This window comes from Exophiala bonariae (assembly GCF_035927105.1).
Source record: "Exophiala bonariae strain CCFEE 5792 chromosome Unknown scaffold_7, whole genome shotgun sequence".
NCBI classification, from domain to species: Eukaryota; Fungi; Ascomycota; class Eurotiomycetes; order Chaetothyriales; family Herpotrichiellaceae; genus Exophiala; species Exophiala bonariae.
This window is the reverse complement of record NW_027042482.1, coordinates 592,061-611,970: the sequence shown is the minus strand read 5'-3', so window position 1 is coordinate 611,970 and position 19,910 is coordinate 592,061. Positions and strand designations below refer to the sequence as shown.

Here is a 19,910-nt window from a genome sequence, read left to right as displayed (position 1 = left end):
GGCAAAAAGTGCCTTCTGCGTGTTCGGAACCCCTTATGTGGAGCGAATACCATGTTGACGGATTTGATAAGGGGCAAAACTCAACCCCGTGGTTCCAGTGTGGTCTCTATACAACTCCATTCCATCCCATTTCACGTCTGCGGCTACCTGCCTCTCAACGTACACCGCTCACCCTGACGGTAACTTGTTTGCCATTGCGTCCTGCTATATTTCAGATAGCTTCGTGATCATCTGAGACTGCGAACGATCCGAATAATGGCAACCACGGCAATAGTTGTATACATTGGATACATCGCATACATCGGAACCCCAACGACGGCCGCGGCGCCCAGTATTGATGGGACTGACCAGTGTCCTCCATGCTCTTCATCGCCTTTGTCGACTCGCTTCGGGGATAGAGGCTCGGGCAGATGATCCAAGTTTTCCCTGGGATCCTCGCTCCAACTGCCAATGGTTCTATGAATTCTCTCGGCCAATTCATCAAGCCCCAAAGGCTTCTCGGCTGAATTTTCTTCGTGTTCAAGCACAATAGTTTCCGCTGTGCATGATCCTTGCTCTGGTTCTGGACTTAAATCGTATGTGTTTTCGAAAAGATGTGTAGACTGGACTGAATCATTTATTGGGAACTTTGAGAACTCTTCATTGAGACCAGCTGTCTCATAAAAAGACGGGAATGGTTCCAGTTCGTCGTTCTCCAAATTATCTTCCTCCATGATGACGATTTTCTCATCTTCATCATTGCTCATTCCGTCACCAACTTCCTCATCAGCGAATCTATCGCCATTTTCGGAGGAAAAATTAGATTCGATCTCAGATTCATCATCCGTTTCTTCCTCATCTTGCACTCGATAGGCAGCAAATGCTTCATCTGAGAAGTCCACAACGAGATCATCGTGGGTGCTCCCCTGATTTGATTGATCCCTTCCAGTGGCATCATCGGAGCATGTATCATCAGTCTCGCCATGGCTGAGAGTTGGTAGATGCCTGATTATACCATTGATGTGACTGGGAGATGCAGTTGGAGAGGGTCTGTTGCTTTCATTATCGGGAAGTTGGGTATTGTGCTTGGTGACAGAGAGCCCAGCGAAACAATCAGAGAGCTCTGCAGGATCAACAAGAGCGTCGCTTTGATTGGCTGGTTTTTCGCTTTGTTCAAAGTAGTGCTCTGTAGTGATGGCTTTTTGAGAGGCTTCTACTGCTTTCTCTGAAAGCTTCTCAGCATCCTTTTCTTGGGTATGTTCATGTTGAATAGTCGACTCGGTTAAAGCAGCTATTGTCATCAAAGTCTTCAACTCTGATTTCTCTGCCCTGTCTTTGGCTTCAGCTTCTGTTCTCTCCCAGGGAGCAAGTTGGTCGAGGTGTGGCAGGATGGTGGCTTCGAGACTTTCATAATCAAAAGTGATGAAGTCGCGGCCTTCATCATCCAAAGTTTCAAGGTGTTCCTCTGCGAGTCTAAGGAGCATTATCATAAATACATTGAGACCTCCATATAGAGTCTTCAGATGGAGGCGTCGGTGCTCATGTTCCTTTGCTTCTCTCGGGTATCCGATTCCGTTGAGAGTCTCTATTGCAGCTTCGTAGTAGCTGAAGACGTTGTCCATGTTGTTAGCGAAGAGATTCTTGCCATCTTTGATAATGTACGCGAGATGTGGGAGTTGCTGGGGTTGAATTGGATGGACATGAACGCGTACCACAGCCTCGTCACGGTAAAGGGCTAGGATACGAGGTAGGTCAAGGTTAACCGTGTTGAAGCTGTCCCTCATGAGTCTAGGCTCTGTGATTGGGAATGAGGAAGCCATTGTTGTGAGTTGTTGGGTCGAGAGGTTGATAGTACTGCAAAGAGGATGAAGAATATTGTTTCCAGGGCCTATGAGGATGGTGAGTCTCCACCTTTTCGTGCATAGATCTTGAATACAGCCCCTGGCAGACAAGTCCTGAATGTTGGGTGATTCTTGATAGGCTATTTTTAATCTGGGTGGTGGTGGGCTTGAATTGAGTAGTTGTGCTGTTACGAGTCGAAAAGTTGGATAAGGAGGTGTATCAAGAACAAAGAAAGGAAAGGAACACAAGATATATATCTCGTTCCCGCAGCGTTGTATGTTCTAGGCAGTAGGTTTATGAGGCAGTGTATCGTTCGAGGCAGGCAGCGCGACTTCACAGCACTAACTTGACGCGAGAATAGATCGCTCAGGCAGTGAATCCTCCAGTGACAACATGGTCGTTGTTTCTGCTATGATGGCTTTAGAACTGGATGCGAACTAGGCCACAACGCTGCAGAGAGCAAGGACTATGTCATGAATAAGGTCTTGTATGATTTGTAAGTGAATAGAGCAACTTGGGCGCTGTAGACCATCAATTTATTATGGAATAACGCCCAGGGTAGCCCTCTCACACAGAGATCTCTTCGTTGTGGATCAAGTGCTTTACACTCGGCTAAAACAGACTTTTTGGATTCCCTGAACAGGTATGCATGGAATTAAACATAGCTCCTCCTATGCCGTCAATGTTAGCAAATACTCATACATCAATTGTCCATCCAATTTTCCATGAACAATGCCGTCATTATCAAAACTCGTACCAAGTCTCCATTGCATTCATCAAGTCGTTGTCTCATATGTAAGAACACACTTTGTTCCATAGAAACATGCTTGTTCTTCATCCGCCACGCTCGGATTCTCCGATTTGTTGACCTCAACGATGGCTGCGGACAAATCGAATCATTCCATACAGAAGTACCGCAGTGGTAATGGGATAGACAATGGAAAAGGGAATTCCAAAGACGCTCGCTGCGCCAAAGACTTTCAGAACGGACAATCCAGGTGATTCGCGTTCGAATGGCTTGGTTGGGTAAGCGCCAGGCATACTGTTCAACTGAGTCTCCATGTCCTCATCATTCTCGCCGTTAATTGCTTCAGGTTCAGTCTTCTCCTCACCCTCTCCGTCTTCGAGCAGGGTAGATTCTTCAAAGGGTGGATTTTGTTCGATCTGAATGATTGGAGCCTGCTCAGCCTGTTCTGTAGTCTCCAAGATAACCTCAGAGGACTCTGTTGGAAGTGCACCCACTTTGATGACATAGTGCTCACAATCTTCGTCTGACGTACTTGCTAGAAAGTCTTCTGCAGCCTGAACATCGCTGAGAAACTCGAGATCTTCTTGGCTAGCAGGCGAGGCCCACAGGAGGTTGTCAACGGTCAGGCGTTTCGAAGGAGTTTCGACATTTTTTCCTGCACTAGAGGTAGAGGACGCTGGTGTGTGAGTATGGTGACTGGAGACCGGTTCTTCCAAGATGTCTTCCTCACCGGATTCTTCAGTATTTTCGACTTCGATTTCAATTTGTGGTGCTGAGCCCCCCGTGAGATCTGCGTCTTCTTGTTGAGCGGGAACCTCTTCAGCAGTCTCTGTCTCTTCTGACAAATCTGTTCCTTGTGGTGAGGGGTGTTCTTCAGTCTCCCCAGTCTGCTCAGTCTCCTCGTTTTCTCCGGACTCTTCGGACTGTTCAGTTGCCTCTTCATCCTCAAGCGCTTCGGTGATAATTGTGGTTTCCGCTTTGTCATCTGTGACTTCTTCACCATCAGCCTCAAGCTCTCCGTCCGAGGCGGGGTCAGTATCAATTTCAAGTACTCCGTCATCAGAGGAGCAGGAGTCGACATCATCAAAGGGGCGCTTCAAGTTTGCACGAGTGTTTTGGTCGGTAGTAATCTGGTCTGTGCTTGAGTCTTCTGGCTCTTCGGCGCCAGAGTTGGGAATATCTTCATTTGAACTTTCCAGAGCAGTCGATGTGTTCGCGGCAGTGAGATGTTCTGAGAAATCGATTTTGGCCGAGACCTCGCTACCCTTGGTAACTGGAATGCCGAAATTTCCAGAAACTTGAGCACTGATAGCTCCAGCAACAACTTGGAGATCATCGACGTCGGCAGTCTCGAACTCCTCTTCAGCCAAAGCAGCATCGATGTCCAGATGTGAAATCAATACCGCCTCGGTGAGGGAGCAAGCCAGATTGTTTGAGTCATAACAGTGCCCGTTAAGGGGTTCAATCTGTTGTTCTAAGCCTTGGAGTTCACTGATCATCTTGCTGGAGAGGCCGTCGACCACAGCCTTGAGTTGAAGTTTGTGGTTCTCGAGTTCTTCAGCCTTTGAAGTGTGGCCTGATAGAGCGAGTCGCTTGCAAGCGGTCTCATAGTAGATGAAGATATTGTTCATGTTACGGATGAAGACATTTTGACCGCTCTTGATCTTGGGAGCAAGCCATGGAAGGCGATTTGGGGGAATGGGGAGTATATGGACACGTTCCACAGCTTGCTGTCGGTAGTGATCAATCACGTTGGGCAGATCAAGACCAGTTTTGAGTAGAGTGAGAGATCCCTGGGGAAACGCTCCGAATTGAGGATTGATGCAAGCCATATTGGAAGCCATGGTGGGAGTGTCCTCTGCTTCAACTTGAGAACGGGTGATATCGAAAGAGGCTGGACTTGCAAGGCTGTCGCGTATTGTGTAAAGCTATTGCTGGTTAAGCGGTTCGATTTGAAACTGACTGTTGGTGTAGAGGCTGGTCGTGTGTTTGATGTTTGGAGATTGATCCAAATTGAACAGTTGTAAAGGGCTTGAAGGTCTTGAAGTTGTGGTGGGGAGGAGGGAGGAGGAAGGAAGATATCCAAATCTCCCACCCAATATATATTTCGTTTGCGCGAGGCTGCGCGTCGCATGTCGCGGAGGCAGCGCACCCCTAATAGGCAGTTTGTTGTCCAGGCAGCGCATCATAGCATGTGTCGCGTCCATGGGTCTGCCTCGTTGAGGCAGCGCATCCTGCATAGGCAGTGTCGAGAGCTACCACCGGACCGTGCTTGGACGCGTAGAAGATCGTGCAGGGAGATTGCGCTGCGTGTTGTTATGAAGCAAAAAGGCGAATGCATATAAGTAATCACTTATGAGCGATGAGTAACTAGATCAAGTCATTGATTTCTACCTGAAGGAAAAAGAAGGGGGATTCATCTAGCACTTTGCAGACTCGTAAACCTTTTATGCCTTTGAAGAAAGTAGCAATTTAAGCACAACTCCATTTTGAAGGCCACTCCCGGCTTCCGTGTCGTAGATCATGCATGATTTCCACGTCGCAAATTATCGGTCTTGGGAGAACCCTTCATATCATACTGTCGTTTCATTGTGTGTCCACTAAGATCTCACAGAATTGAGTCGAGAAGGCGGATCCAACAAATGGCTCCAAAGAGTACGATAGCGGCGAAATTTGTGTATAGCATAGAGATAAAGATTGCCACAATAGCAATTGTCGGAGAGCTGCTTCGTAGAGGCAGTCTTGCGGTTCAGGCAGTACCTTCTCCATAGGCAGTATGGCGTTCTTTTCACACAAAGACGCATCAACCACGCGTGAGGTCTGTTTCAACCTGCAACTAACTAATTATTGTTAGCCCATTTGTTTCATGGTGCGTGTGGGAGGGGAAATGAGAGTTGAGCACAGTGAATACCTGGGAATCTGACGAATGTTATCGCACGTCGCACGAACGAATACCTGTCGGATGTCGACGTAAATATATATACGGAAACATGAAACGCTTGAAAGAGATGCATTAAAGAACATGACGAACTGCTCTGGCTCCACTGCTGTTGGTAGTCAGTCACACGGAGGATACAAATCCATCATCTCATCATTCATGGATTTGTCAAGATATTTCCTTACACTGTCGAAATTTCCATGAGCCACTTTTCCGCTCCTTCAAGCATATAGTTCCGGAAAGCCTTGAAACCTCTGCTGACCTCCATAACCATGGACGACTGTGATTGGATCGGATCGTTGCAAGATGACAACTGGCGGCAGCAAGTATGGCTTGTAGAGATCGCGGGGATGCTTCGTATTTGCCAAGCGGCTTACTCAGGATTCCAAGCAGGACTGAGTATTGTGAATCTCTCACTTCTCAGTACAACTGAGAGTGCGTGTTCATTTGAAGTGCAGCATTAAGTGATAAGCGCTAGAATGACGACTTTTCATTCCAAATTCTGGCCATAGGCGCCGAATGTGGTAGAGTCAGGAAGACAGGTAAGGATTTCTTCATCGGGCTGTTCACTACGACTGATTTCTTCATCAGCCTCCCTAGCAAGCTCTTTAAGGTCGACATTCAACTCTGTGCAACTCTTCTCGTCTTGTTTGGCGGCAAGGATAGCCTGCTCTGCTTCGTACATCTTTCTGTATTCGTAAGCAGCAACTTCGAGTTCAAGTTGATAGACTTCATCGTCCGAGTTTTCAGAATATTCGGACCCGGAGTCTTCACCGGAGTCTTTGGTGAGAACTGCAGTTTCAAGTTCTTCACTAGACTCTTTGATAATAGTCGCAATCTCATCATCTTCATCGGATTCATACTCGGAGTACTCATCAGCATCTTCAGAAGGGGTGTGGTCATCATCTTCGTCATCGCTCTTTGCAAGCTCGTCACCGTACAATCCTTGTTCGGCAGACTGTTCTTCTGACAATTTTTCAACCACATTATCCAAATTAGACTTCAGGACTGGTTTACTAGCATCTTTAGCGTCGTTGTTGTTAGATGTTGGGTTATTGGGCCCTTCAACATGCAGATGAGTAAGACTACCAACGATGTCGATTTGATCCACTGCCGGAGCAGCAGAAGAGGCCATCTTGCTGATGACCTTGACAGTTGTGCGCGGGGTCGTGATACAGATTCGAATTGAGTCCTATCGAGAGTATTTTGCGCGGATGAGCGTTGTGCTGGGTGTATAGTACAAGCAAGGAGAGACATCTCCAAGAATGGATACCTTGTAGATAACACATATTGTTGTTACAAGTCCGCCCTGCAGAGGCAGCGTCGAGGCAGTGTCGAGGCAGGCAGTGTAGCCGAGTCATCGGTGACTGATTTCTTACAAGACTGCTTCGCAAGCCATGGCATGCGTGCTCATCTTCTCTCATCTGTGCTAGGATCGTAGACATAACCCATGGACGCAAGCCTCGAGCCGCAGCTTCCCGTTCATAGCCTCGGCCACTCGCCACAAGGGAAAAAGAATATCTCACAGACGCAATTATTGGTAAAAGGGGTCCGAGGGGGAGATGCAACACGGGCAATCTTAGATTAGAGAGATGAGAGAAACAATGAATGTACCTAGAGGAGTTGGGCGTGACTGGTGTGTTGCACAGCATTTAAAGCGCAGAACAAAGAAACAGTCTTCCATTGTCAATGCGCTCAGAGGTAGTTAGTCGTCCAAAGGACCTGGACTCGACATCCGCATCTTCACTTGGTGGCGTTGGTCTACAACTCATATATAGAATGGTATGGTTGTCTTGCTCAAGGACGATACGTCGTAGACAAAGCAACATTAGGTCGTTGTGAATATTCAATTTTTCGTGCGGGAACTATTTTCAGAAGTAGCATCACACTGGCGGCTTACTCAAAGCGTTCCTTGACCCTTATCTTGATATAAGTGGCTGTACCAGAGTGACCAAGGCTGACCATGTTGCCATCTCAGCGGCTCGATAGATGAATAGTAGATACCGTCTTAGCCTCAAGCGCCTAGTGTGTCACTCGAGGTTCCTAGTCTTGCCAAAGGACATAGCAATGGCATGTGTCAACGTTCGACGAACCAAGGATAGAGTGGGCAGCAGGCCTGGCTATCAAATGGGGAAGAAAGGTCCTTCTCGGATCTGGTATCTCGATAGATCACGCGGTCAGATTCGAAACCGATGCTCAAGCACCAGTGCCCGAATCAGGATTTGATCGCTTCGGGCGCAAGGTAATCTGCTGGGACCGCAAACTATCGCTCTTTTACGGTACTGGCCGTTTCAATGACGCGTCAACCCGTACTCCTTACTGACTTAAGGCTCAAAAAGCTTGAGCTGCTAGTGGCTGGAACACGGCGATCTAGGACACTAACTCTCGCAGTTGCTATCAAGAATCAGTGGGCGATCAAAACTGGTCACAAAATAACTTTGTACTCACCCATAATTGACTTCTCTTGTCCTCACCTTTCAATTGCGTCTGGTTCATGACTAAATCTGCCAAAGTTTTTTTACGTGCCTGGACTGCCATAATTTTCTCTTCCCAGGTGTCCTTCACAACCAATCGAACTGCTGTCACTGATTTGGTCTGACCGAGGCGATACACGCGAGAGATAGCTTGTTCTTCCATCATTGGATTCCACTGAGGCTCGACAAGAACGGCGTGGTTCGCTGCAGTCAAATCAAGACCTTGGCCTCCACAGCTGATCGAGACGAGAATGACATTGATGGATATGTCTTGTGCAAAGGTTCGAAGAACCAAGTCTCTTCGAGCGCGGCTAAGTTTTCCGTCATAGCGACAGGATGAGATGCAAGACCTAGCAAGGGCTTGTTCGATGATGTCTAGCGTTGACGTCCAGAAGGTAAAGACAACACATCTATCTCCGTGAGGCATCCCATCAAGATATTCTAGCAGGGCTATGGCTTTACTAGATATCTCATCATCGTGGGGTTCGGGGGCTTCAGAAGCTGTATCATCAGAGCTCGTGGTCGCTGGAGACAGCGAGGCATCGTTCTCACTTAGCTCTAGACACTTCTTGCACAGCTCAGAGTGGGATAAGTCGAAAGAGGAAGTTCTGTCGTCGAGAAGTCGACTTTCCTCGTCTTCTTCTTGAATATCAGTCCCACATTGAATACAGATACCATTGCTAGTATTCATCATGTCCAAGGCATCGGTTTCGTGCATCCCCCGAAACACTTGTCGAGATTGCTTTCGTAGATGCCTCCTTCTGGCGAACAAAGTCCCGTGATTACAGATGAATCGGAGATTATTGATCTTTTGCAATGCTGTTATGAAGGACGATCCACTGGAATTCGCAGCTGACATTGCCGAATCAATAACGTCCACCGCTCCTTTCCGAGCCAATTCATAGGATTTGCGCTCACGTGGACCGAAATTGACATAGCAAATGTGTTCCGTCAGCTGAGGTAGTCGGACCACATCTCTCGACCGACGTAAGGCGATCATGCGCACGAGCAGTTGGATTCTGTGTAATGCCGCCTCATCTAGTTGATTCCTCCATGGTTGTGCTATGTCTCTTTCGAAGTCTTCCAGACTATCATATGGATGAATTCTCAAGAATTTGAGAAGGCTGTATAGGTCGCCGAGCTTATTCTGGATAGGGGTTCCGGTGATACACCAACGATGGTGGGATTCAAGGGCACAGATAGCCCGAGCAATGTTGGTGCGTTGGGAGCGCACCATATGAGCTTCGTCAAGCACAATGCGGTGCCAATATGTTGTGAAAAACTTGTTTCTGCCCGATTGTGTGCGTGAATCTCGATGCCTTTTCCATTCCGAAGCCACAGTGTTCAGGGTTGTTATGACTACATCATAGTCGAAGAGATTAGCGGCAATCAGATGGCGTCTAGCGCCGTGAAAGACGCAAGTACTCATTTGACCTGGCTTGACGTGCAGGTTTAACTGCATAGACCAGACGAACAGAAGCGAAAATGGTACTACAACGAGCGTGGTTTTCACCGTGGGAAAGCCATGAACGTTGAGATGCGTACTCCTCGATGGGTCAGTCCATGTGTTTGAGGCGATCAGTGACAACATCGTCAAAGTCTTGCCTAGGCCCATAGGATCCGCAATAACTCCTCCATGGAATGGTGGCGGAGGCTCGAATTGCCGGTGGCCTGTCAGAACATTCTCAAATTTGGTTGCGCCTCGGATGTCAGAGTGCGCCGTCCAAAGATCCAGATTCTTGTCATGAAACTGCCATCCATCTTCCCTCCGTTTCATAAAGGTCAGTGCCTGCTTCTGGTGAGCGTGTAGAGGAGTCAGGATACTTTTGGGTTGCTGCGCTTCTTTTAACGCCTCGATACTGGCCATTCCCGCAAAGATGTCGGTAAATGATTGGATTCGGGAGTCTGGAGCAAGCTGTAGATCGGTATCCAAATCGTTACTCATGACGAACGATTCGTCGTCCACGAAAAGACAGTGGGGATTGATGTAAGGAACGTTGTGGTCGCAAAATCTGGGTGTTTGCAAGTATAATCGGCAGTCAAGCAGATATTCTCCAACACGGTCGCCCGTGGTAGATGGCCCGTACATAATGATCGACAATCCGACGCTATTCCTGTCCGGTTGTGGAGCATCAGAGGTTGGGTTCTTCAAAACGAATTGGAAGAAAATGCAACCATCACAGGCCAGCGATCTGAGAACAGAAGACATGTCTTTGGTCACATCCACCACGGTGCCGGTCTCCCTGTGCAGAAGGGATGAGGAGCCGTCCCAGCTTAGGCCCGGAAGATATGTCCAATCTTGCGTTTTTGTCCTGAAGTTGTGAAATTGTATTTCAACCAACTACAAGATCGATCAGCCGGGATTCAGCATTTGTCTCCAGTCTTGAGACCCACCATGCCAAAGCACACCAAGTCAGTGGTTTGTTTTCTTTGCTGGTGGCCGCTGTCCCTACTTCTTTTGAAAGTGGTCGAGCTTCCATTGCACTCGGCTAAGACAGAGCTACACTTGGTCGATTCCAAATCAAGTCGAGGGCGTTTCGAAGGACGAGGATCTTCAAAGTCCCATGATGGAGTATTTTGTGGTGGGCTTCGTGGCTGAAGACAGTAATTCAGGTCCATGAGTCTACGGAGGAGTCAGTAATCGGAGTAGAGACGATGGAGACGAGGCCATGAATCCCAACGCACCTAGCCATCTCACAACGAAGACCAGCCCCTCAAAAAGCCTACTTTTGTACCATGACGGTGGTAGTCTCTGGTGGCAACCATGGCAATGAGCACAGAATATTCTCCATGGATGAGCAGCAGAGTAGAGACGATCGCAGGTGGTAGATATCAAGTGAACAGGGCGCGAGATCAGCCACAGGAGCGCCGCTGGTTTGCAGGTTGATTGAGACAGAGTGATTGGATCAGGCTGGCGGTGTCTGCCGTGGTGCGCCGTGCATGCAGGGCAGGGCTGGGTGCTTTCAGCCTGACCGACAATTTCATCGCAATGTGGCACAGGACTGGCTGTTGCCTCTTCTTTCGCGGTTGATATCGATTCTTGAACATACCATCATCGTTGCCATTGCGAATACGTGAGGACAAGAAAGCAAGAGAGACTCGGATTAAGACGCCCTCGCGTGAGCAGGCGCGAACCGCGCGTCATGAGCGACCAATCAAGACTCGCCATTTCGGCCGCCTTCAAGAAGCTGGAGACAGCAATTTATCCGGCCGATGCACGACTCTTTTGCTCCACCACGTTGAAAGATGTTCAAGAGGCGGCCAAAGTAGTACAGAGGGATCAAGAAGCCCGGCAATGCATTCGTAACCTCCGCCGTATCAAGCCGCTGTTCGCAGCTCTGGAGAGGCTAGGAACTGCAGTTGAGACACTATGTCAAGGGACACCATACCTGTGCTTCATATGGGTGAGATCCTTATTGTAGATCTCCTTGAGTGGATGGCTAACTTCGGACAAGGCTCCGCTCAAGCTGATCCTCACTGTAAGTATGTCAGCCATCGAATGCCAACTAAGCTGATTATCGGATCCCAAAACAGATTGGCAACGAGTATATCTCGGGCTTCGAGAAACTTGTCGATGCCTATGGCCAGATCGCCCGGCATCTACCTCGTCTAGACAGGCTGAGTGAGGGCCTTTCTAGACAACGAAGAGTTTCAAAGCGTTATTAGTGACGTTCTTGCCGACTTGCTCGACTTCCATATTCACGCCTACAAGTTTTTGCGCAGGGGAGGTAGGATATTAATCATGAACACCACTTGGCGATGCCTAGACTGACGTCAGATAGGCTGGCGACATCTATTTGATGGATCGTGGAAGTCTTTTTCTCCTCAGTTTGAAGGAATCTTGGAGAATCTCAGGAGAAATCGTGATCTGGTAGACAAAGAGGCCAACAGTCACGATATACCCGAGGCATGAAAAGCACGGAAACTGCTGCTGAGCGACATTGAACACCGGACTGTGCAAAGGCGGGACCACCAATTGTTTGCCACGCTCAACTGGCTTGATTTAAAAGGCCGAGACTGTGACCAAGAGAACCGCTTCGACGAATACAACACCAAGCGTAAAGAAGGTACGTGCGAATGGGTACTGGAGCATCCAAAGGTTCGGTCATGGTTGGATGAGCATGATCATCGTCCATACCTCTGGCTGAAAGGAAAGCCTGGGGCAGGTATGTCTGGTACCCTACTTCTCAGGCATGTATTCTCTGACGCCGACAGGTAAAACTACTATTGCAACTCACATCATCCGGAACTCCCAGATTCCACCCAATGCAACAATTCTATACTGCTTGTGCACATATGATCTTCCTAAGGAGAGCAACAGCTTCTGCAGTTTCATGCTCCGACTCCTGATCATCCAATATTGAGACTCAAGACTGAACTTATTCCTTTCGTCTACGAAGAGGTAGCAAAGGGGAGTAATCCAACTCTCGCCAGGCTGCGATCACTCTTTCGGGCCCTTTTGGGCTCGCTTGATCTGGTCTATCTCGTTGTGGATGGTTTGGACGAATGTGACCGAAATGCACAGAAAGAAACTCTCCAAGAACTGCTAGATGTCCCAATCACGGATACCTCTTCTCAACATTACCGATTGAAAATACTCTTCTGCTCACGGGAAACAGAGGAAATCATCCGCAAATTACGGAAGAAGCCATTTATTTCACTAAGTGTCGAACAAGAATCGCTATCGAGGGACATATCGGCGTATACCAAAGCACGCCTCTCGAACCTCCGAGGTGACTATGAAAATGGTTTGGTGGATGGTCTTGAACAACACATCATTTCCAAATCTCAAGGTAAGAGAGCCACCCTTATGCTAAAGGTGCATTGAGTTAAGCCGTGGCCTAGGCATGTTCTTGTGGGCCAAACTTGTAGTTGACCTTGCGTTTGAGCAACGAAGTGTTCGCGATCTCCAGAACGTAGTCCTGCAAACTTCACCCGGACTAGATGGAATGTAAGCTTACATCTTGCCACATATTTCCCCTGCTCAAGTTACTGATCGCATAAAATAGCTATGCCTCTATTCTTGAACGTCTCAATCACTATACCAGTGAACAGTTGCGCAAAGTCAACTCCATCCTCGGCTGGATCGCTTTCGCTTTCCGCCCGTTGAAAACCTTCGAAGTTTGTGACGCCCTTGTTTTTGAAGACGATGATTCGACACTCGACTCAACGACAAAACTCTTGAAGAGTGTCCTGGACACCTCCAAGCCTCTGATCGAAGAGAAAGACGACCAGACCGTCGTGTTAGTGCACTTCTCTGCTCGAGAGTAAGTTCTACCACCTATGGCATTTGAAATCACAGTGGCTGAGTACTGATTATTAGATATCTTCTGAGTAAAAGGAGTGGACCATATCTTCCTGCCTGGTCTACAAACGCAAGAATCACAGCATCGAGTTTGAGATACCTCTCTACGTGTGCAGTTTTCCTGGCGAACCACGATGGACACGATGCTAAATTTCAAGTCTTGAAAGGTTTCCACGACCTCTTTCCCTACGTACACGAATTCTGGATCCAACATTGCTTTGCTGTCACTTCAAGACCCCCCACGAGCATTACTGATAAGCAATTATTTCTGGCTTTGCATCAATTGCTTCTCAATCTCGCATCCCACTGGGCCGTGCGGACTGGAACTTCATCCCATGACACTCAACAAAGCACTTTCCACATTCCACTGTATGCTAATAGTGATGAGATAGAGGAAGTGGTGTTCACCATATCTGCTGCAGTGTCTCATGCCACTGATTTACCAACCGCCCAAGTGTCATTTCGCAAGCGATATGCAGACCTAGACCCCCGCACGCCCATGCTTTACCCAGGTTCGACTCAAGCCGCCAGCGACCAACATGCTTCGACTTACAGAAAGCTGTGGGAGGCCTTCCGTTGTTTCCAACACAACTTTGAACAATTGTTCGAGTCTTCCAAGAACGATGTATTGATCGAACTCAACCAATTCGGCATTAAAGGGCTTAGACCTTGAAGCGTTCTACTGTCGCCACAAAGGTCTACCATATCGATGCAAATATCGAGGCTGCACTTTGCCAATGTTCGGTAGCACAGAAGAGCGTCGAAGGCATGAAATCTCCCACTCCCGGATCTTAAAGTGCTCGGACCCCGCTTGCGACCTCGCAGATCATGCTTTCACGCGGCAGTCTTTGCGCAGACACATAGCAAAGTACCACCAGGACACCACAGACCCGATCTTTCCGGATTTTATCTCCGACGCATACGGAGCGATGACACCGCAGAAGAAACAACTGCTCGTCCAACGGGATATTGCGGCGATCCAAAAGACACCCCAGCCTCATATACAGCAAGACATCTCTGACCCCTCTCAGCTTGATCAGCGAAACTATTTCTCCGAAGATTTCCTACGCAGTCCTGGAGGCAAAGCACCCTTCACAGACGAGAGAATATCCGATCCCGCTCCGAACCTACGCGAACTCCAACGGAAAGCCTTTGAGCGACAGCGAAACGGACGCCTCGCACCCGCCCAACGAGATATAGCAGCGAACCAGATGACACCCGAGCACTATTTACAGCAGGACACGACTACCCAAGATGTTCAGAAACGCGAGGCAGCCGTGCAGGATCTCCCTGCCCCATTACAGCAGTTATTGAGGCACAAGCCGCAATCTGAATGGCAAAATATTCTTCAAAAATCCCAGAGGGAGAATCACAAAGCACAGATGAGACGAAACCTTTCGCAACAGCCACAAGGTTTACAGCAACAGCGACCACAACAGCGACCACAATTACGACCACAACCTATGGCTCAAATACAAAATGGTGCTTTCGTGGGTGGCACCAATGTAAGTGCCGTCAATTTGCAGCAATCTCTATCTGCAGGCCCGTCTCAGCTGGATCAGAGCAATTATTCCTACGACAACTTTATGGATGGTCCCAGAGGAGAAGTACCCTTCCAAACCAGGAATCATTCGGGCACAATTGACCCCTTTGGGAGGACCTCATTGGAACAAGAGCAGAAACGGCAACAGCAAAGACCTAATTCGCCTTCTTACATCCAGTCAATCTACAACTATCGGACGGAAGTCATGCAACAAGCCACAGCTAGACATCTAGGCAATAACAGCGTGCAAGAGCAAGACGTGATAAATCAGAGCATTCCGCAAGCTCGTGAATCTCCCGTCGCTTCCGTTTACAAGCACCGATTGAACGCAAAAAACATGAACACTGACCGTCCAGGCGACATGTCGCCTGGGCCATCAGTGTCAGAACCTCAGTGGTCCAATTCAGAATATTATCTGTACGGTATAGATCGTCAGAGGCCCAATATGCCCGATCATTATCATCCGGTGAGTATGTCACGATTTTAATAAAATCAACCACAGAAAACCCCTGCGTTGTTTGATCTGCTATTCATATACTCACTGTATTTTGACCTAGGCCGATGTCACGCCGACGAAGGACGGGGCCAACAGCATAACATCTCCTGCAGAGCCTGGAACTGAGTATGGGCACTTGCACGGTGCTGACATATCCGGAGCCGATACCGCTATGTCCATAGATGACTCGAGAGACAGATTCGCTGGCGACGATGGCCCTGAGCTTGAGATTAATTATGAGAGACTAACTCCTGTAGCCGATCACCATGTTGATTCCCGAGAGACCAGACGGAGTTGCACACCCTCGCCTCCCACCCATTGCCAACAATCCGCACCGTTTGGTGAATGGAGACCTGGATCATTGGGAGCCTTACCCTGATCCTCCTCCACCTCCCCTACCAAGACATGCCACTCCTTTATGATGACCAGACATGAAAATCCCGGAACGTTCTAGTAGACGGAAGCGCATGTTTACACCCACACCACACTCTTTTCCGATGAGACCTTAGACAGACGAAAACTTTTCTCACCGATCTGCGATATCGCCGCTTGATCTTTGGGTCCAAGCTACTCATCTGTAGTTCTTCACAATCCAAAGGAAGATGCCGGTCCATCATGACCCTCGAGTCCTACTCCTCTAATCAATAAGTGATCACGGGATCAAACGTCGCCTATTAGCTTATCGCTGTTAGCACGTGCGATTTTGCAATGGCGGCCCGGGAGTTTCCCAAGCGAAGCGCTAGTAGAGCCTAATTACCACGGCTGACGCTCAGCCGAAAGCTTGCCTGTTAGGGGGATTCTTGCATTTCCGGGACATTCTCATGTGTGTTCTTGGACGCGTACGCGTCCTCTCCGCGGGGCTGCGGGGTTATGTTTTGCTGTCAACAGTATCGTGTGCCACCTAGGGGATTTGACATGTCACTCTCCTGAACCACTTTGAAGGGCAAGTGTACGGAGAGCTCGTGGGGTCCAAAAAAACATCTAGCCTGCAAGTCTACAATCGAGTGGTGCTGAGCATGTGAAAATACTTAGTAATTGGCATTTGAACGGATGGCTGTCATGGCTATTTATCTCCTATATCTCCCTGTGAAAAATGTATCTGCAGTCTGCAGACTGCATATTAGGTCGCTGCGATACTGCTGCTGCTGCTGCTGGCGGTGATATTAACTGGAGGATCCCGCGGAGGATCTACCCATCTCGCAGTCGAAATTTTGCAAACGTGCTCAGCCTGATACCGAGCGATCTTGTCCAGATTCCAACCCGACTGGAAGGAGATGCCATCCTCAGGCTCCCGTCGCGAGCCCATCCGGAAGAACCACGAAAACCCGCAGGTGTGGTTTGAGTACGTATATTGGAAGCATCGGTTATCTTCCTCGCATGCTCGGCCGCATTTTTCGAACGAGAGATGTGCTTCTTGTTGCACGATAGACATATCGGCCAGCACTTTCTGCCGGTCACCTGTTGTTCCAGGCGGCCGGACATACGAATGATCTGACAAATTGTCCCAGTCATCACGAGTGGCGGGCATGTCGGCCTTGATCATTGCTTTATATAGCTCTTCGTAAAGAAGTGGTGCCTGTTGGATCCGTTAGTTTTGCTTGTCATGTTGAACAGGACAATGTTTGATCGAGTACCTACAGTGGGATCAGGTCTGTGCTGCTCCAGCTCCCACAACGACGAAGCTTCTTGGGGAGTGATATGGTGCAGAGTAACAATCGGTCTACACCAATGGCTATCGATCCCAGCTGGTCCTGGACCGAATGGTAGAGTTGTAGGCTTCTCTGCCGAAAGCATCGGTGCCGCATTCGTGAGGTTCACACCTTTCGCGATCAAGGCCTGTGAAAGCACATAATCACCAAATGGCTCTTGCTTCATCAACTCGTCATGCCTGTCAATGACTCCATGATCCCCTTTGACAAACTGGGCAAGTGCGACCCCAGAAAGCAAGAAGCCGCTACCACCATGGGCAAAGGCTGCTTTGTGAAAAGCATGAGAACCATAATAATGCAGCTTTCTCGAATCCATACGACGGAGCCAATGGAACAAGTTGGTCTGCACAAGATACGTGTCGGCCTCCAGGAAGAAATACCATTTCCGGCCAGGTCGTAACCTCCAAGCGTCTTCCATCATGTGAAGAAACTTGTACTTGTCTAGTTCCCAGGCTGCCGTTCCGTCTGATTCTCGAAGTTTGCCAACATCCTTGCCGTGCTTTTTGTAATGCCGCAACTTGTAATAATAGTTGAATTCGGCATTCCCTCGCTGCACAGTCATTGGAACATTTTCCAGAGCATCGTGGACATGATAGCCCCCAAACTTCTGCTCTAGATCGGAGAAAACCAGTATATCTCGATAGCAGCTGAGTGATGTTAAGAGCTGGGTTGGCACTTTGTCGTAGACTTCATTCGCTCCGGTCTTCAGTACGATGACAAGATCATTTGGATACTTGAACTTTGCACAATATGCGTCGACTCTCCTCAAGTGTATTGATTTGTGGCGGGAAGATCCATTCCTAAGATATTCACCCTGAGCGACCACCACAGTTAGCGTTCAAGCCATCCACCAAACGTGTTAGACTTACGGTGAAAATCCCAGTGAAAAATACAAATATCAACAGCAAAGTTGACTTTTGGGATATAGATCGCCGGAGCATCTTTTTGGGTGTGTGGTTGTTTGTGGAAGACACGATCGTGCCTGGGAAAGCCATAATGGTCGTTCCATCACACTGCACATTCAGGGGTGAACAGGTGTCAGGTCGAGATTTTTTGAAGGCTGTCAAGAGAAACACCATGGTTTGTGTTTTTACCCCGTGGATTGTGACAGCTGAGCGAAACTCTATTCATTGTGCTGACGGGATCAGCTTTCTCCTGGTTTCCCCGGACTATTGATGCTTAATTGAGTGTTTATCTCCAACGGGGCTGCTTGGTGGAGATCCATAGTGGCGTTTGCACGACCACTTTCGGCCACCTCAGTTTCTTCAAATACGAGCCTTCCAGCCTGATGATTTGAGCTTCCATCAGACTCTGTCGGGGAATTTGCGGATACTCCCCCAATGTCCACGGCAATTTGTGACACAAAAACATATGTCTTATCAAAGCACGCGTCCCAGTGCACCTTCCCTGAGTTCCAGAATCTCTCAAGAACGAGTTTTGTCGTCAGTGGGACGCTTGTGCCGAATTCCCGGCTCAACTCGGAGAGCTGTTCCCTCACGAATTCACGCATGCTCACGCTTCCACGAGTTGCCTCCATACCGAGCATAGCCAGCGGCCAGAGCATGGCTCTGTTGAGCACCGGGGATTTCAACGACTCTTTGAGTAAGAAGTACAATGCTTGGCCGTGGGAGGCAGATTGTATCCTCAGTCGTGGGCAACTCGGTAATACCGAAGAACTCTGGAGCGACGATATGCAATATATCGCCACGGCAGCCTGAAAAGCACATGCTATGACAGTCCAGTTTTCAACACTTTGTTTCTTGGACATTGCCCATTGCTGTGGAGAGAAAGTCTCAACCGCATTCAACAAATCGTAAGCCTTTTCTGAGAGGCCGTCTTTCTGACTATGTCCGTTGTTCGTCGCTCTCCAACGTAGGTGATTGATCTGAACTACGTGGACGAACAATGGAGGTGGGCACATCTGGAAGGGAAATATCCTGTGGCCATAGTGCTCAAGAAGACATTCAGTATCTCGGATATGCGCGCCCGTCATTGTCAAATCTGATGCTGGGGATGTCGTGTTTGCGAAAACAGCGATGCTGCACCTGGTAAGCTAAACTATCCTGACCCGAGGTACTTGCCATAGGGGACCTACAATGTCAAAGTCAAGAGCAATGGCTCCATGCCCTTCATGCCAACCAAGGTGCGCATGCCGCCACAAAGCATGATCAATCGATACACTCCATCGAAGTGAATGCGCCAATTGAGAAAGGCACCTGGATGGACTTGTGGCCCCTGTTGAAGCTAGATAAGGAGAAGTTTCAGTTATCTTCGTCTATCTCTTGTGTATTGAGGACTTACATCAAGGAGCAACAACGCTACAATGCCAGCAATGGTGATGCCATCTCTTAGTCCACGATCCAAATTCAGATCCTGAGTGAGGGAACGGATGACTAATCCTCGATAGTAATAAAAGTTCCTTGCCAAATTCCTGCTCTGAGATTCGTCATTTGCTCGATTGGTTCGATGGCTGAAAGTCATGCAGAGGAAACTATACCGTAAATGGGCGGGTAGAGAGAGCCCATGCTGGAAAACAGCAGGGGTGATGATGTACAGATATGGGTTTGACCCTAGCTCCTGGGTCGGTAGTATGTCCTGAAATATGCAGGAATTGTCTGGTTCATCAGCGAAAAGACAACGATCTCTTCTCATGAACTTTACTTACAATACTCGGCAGCTTCGACAAAGGCCCGGACTTCAGTCTCGAAGCGAAGGTGCGGCACCACGGTTTTGATCATGCTACCTTGACCACCGTCTGCGTCGTTGAGTATGGTGTCTCCGTCACAATCGGTATCCTTTGAAGGTGACTCCTTCCTTGGTTGATTCCGGGATATCACTCGTCCAGGCGCGAGCCATCTCAGCCTTGCTGGCTTAAC

At 48.6% G+C, this 19,910-nt stretch overlaps 6 protein-coding genes across 6 annotated transcripts; 2 read left to right on the top strand and 4 right to left on the bottom strand.

Annotated features, from left to right (window-relative positions):
* Nucleotides 1–227: 227 nt before the first annotated feature.
* LTR84_012229 (uncharacterized protein) lies at nucleotides 228–1,799 on the bottom strand (the record flags this gene model as incomplete). The annotated part of the gene is made up of 1 exon (XM_064855753.1): nucleotides 228–1,799. One exon carries the CDS (start codon nucleotides 1,797–1,799, stop codon nucleotides 228–230), a length of 1,572 nt encoding a protein of 523 aa, XP_064708413.1.
* Nucleotides 1,800–2,691: 892 nt separating this feature from the next.
* On the bottom strand, nucleotides 2,692–4,413 carry LTR84_012228 (uncharacterized protein; the record flags this gene model as incomplete). The annotated part of the gene is made up of 1 exon (XM_064855752.1): nucleotides 2,692–4,413. The coding sequence occupies one exon, from the start codon at nucleotides 4,411–4,413 to the stop codon at nucleotides 2,692–2,694; it is 1,722 nt and encodes a 573-aa protein (XP_064708412.1).
* A 1,584-nt stretch (nucleotides 4,414–5,997) lies between these two features.
* On the bottom strand, nucleotides 5,998–10,461 carry LTR84_012227 (uncharacterized protein; the record flags this gene model as incomplete). Its single annotated transcript, XM_064855751.1, has 3 exons — nucleotides 5,998–6,699; nucleotides 7,956–10,224; nucleotides 10,376–10,461. The coding sequence occupies 3 exons, from the start codon at nucleotides 10,459–10,461 to the stop codon at nucleotides 5,998–6,000; spliced, it is 3,057 nt and encodes a 1,018-aa protein (XP_064708411.1).
* Nucleotides 10,462–11,124: 663 nt separating this feature from the next.
* LTR84_012226 (uncharacterized protein) lies at nucleotides 11,125–13,959 on the top strand (the record flags this gene model as incomplete). Its single annotated transcript, XM_064855750.1, has 8 exons — nucleotides 11,125–11,385; nucleotides 11,437–11,460; nucleotides 11,516–11,603; nucleotides 11,992–12,048; nucleotides 12,292–12,774; nucleotides 12,827–12,932; nucleotides 12,991–13,248; nucleotides 13,305–13,959. The coding sequence occupies 8 exons, from the start codon at nucleotides 11,125–11,127 to the stop codon at nucleotides 13,957–13,959; spliced, it is 1,932 nt and encodes a 643-aa protein (XP_064708410.1).
* A 64-nt stretch (nucleotides 13,960–14,023) lies between these two features.
* Nucleotides 14,024–15,704, top strand: LTR84_012225 (uncharacterized protein; the record flags this gene model as incomplete). The annotated part of the gene is made up of 2 exons (XM_064855749.1): nucleotides 14,024–15,295; nucleotides 15,387–15,704. 2 exons carry the CDS (start codon nucleotides 14,024–14,026, stop codon nucleotides 15,702–15,704), a joined length of 1,590 nt encoding a protein of 529 aa, XP_064708409.1.
* A 741-nt stretch (nucleotides 15,705–16,445) lies between these two features.
* Nucleotides 16,446–17,975, bottom strand: LTR84_012224 (uncharacterized protein; the record flags this gene model as incomplete). Its single annotated transcript, XM_064855748.1, has 3 exons — nucleotides 16,446–16,901; nucleotides 16,964–17,848; nucleotides 17,904–17,975. 3 exons carry the CDS (start codon nucleotides 17,973–17,975, stop codon nucleotides 16,446–16,448), a joined length of 1,413 nt encoding a protein of 470 aa, XP_064708408.1.
* Nucleotides 17,976–19,910: the final 1,935 nt, after the last annotated feature.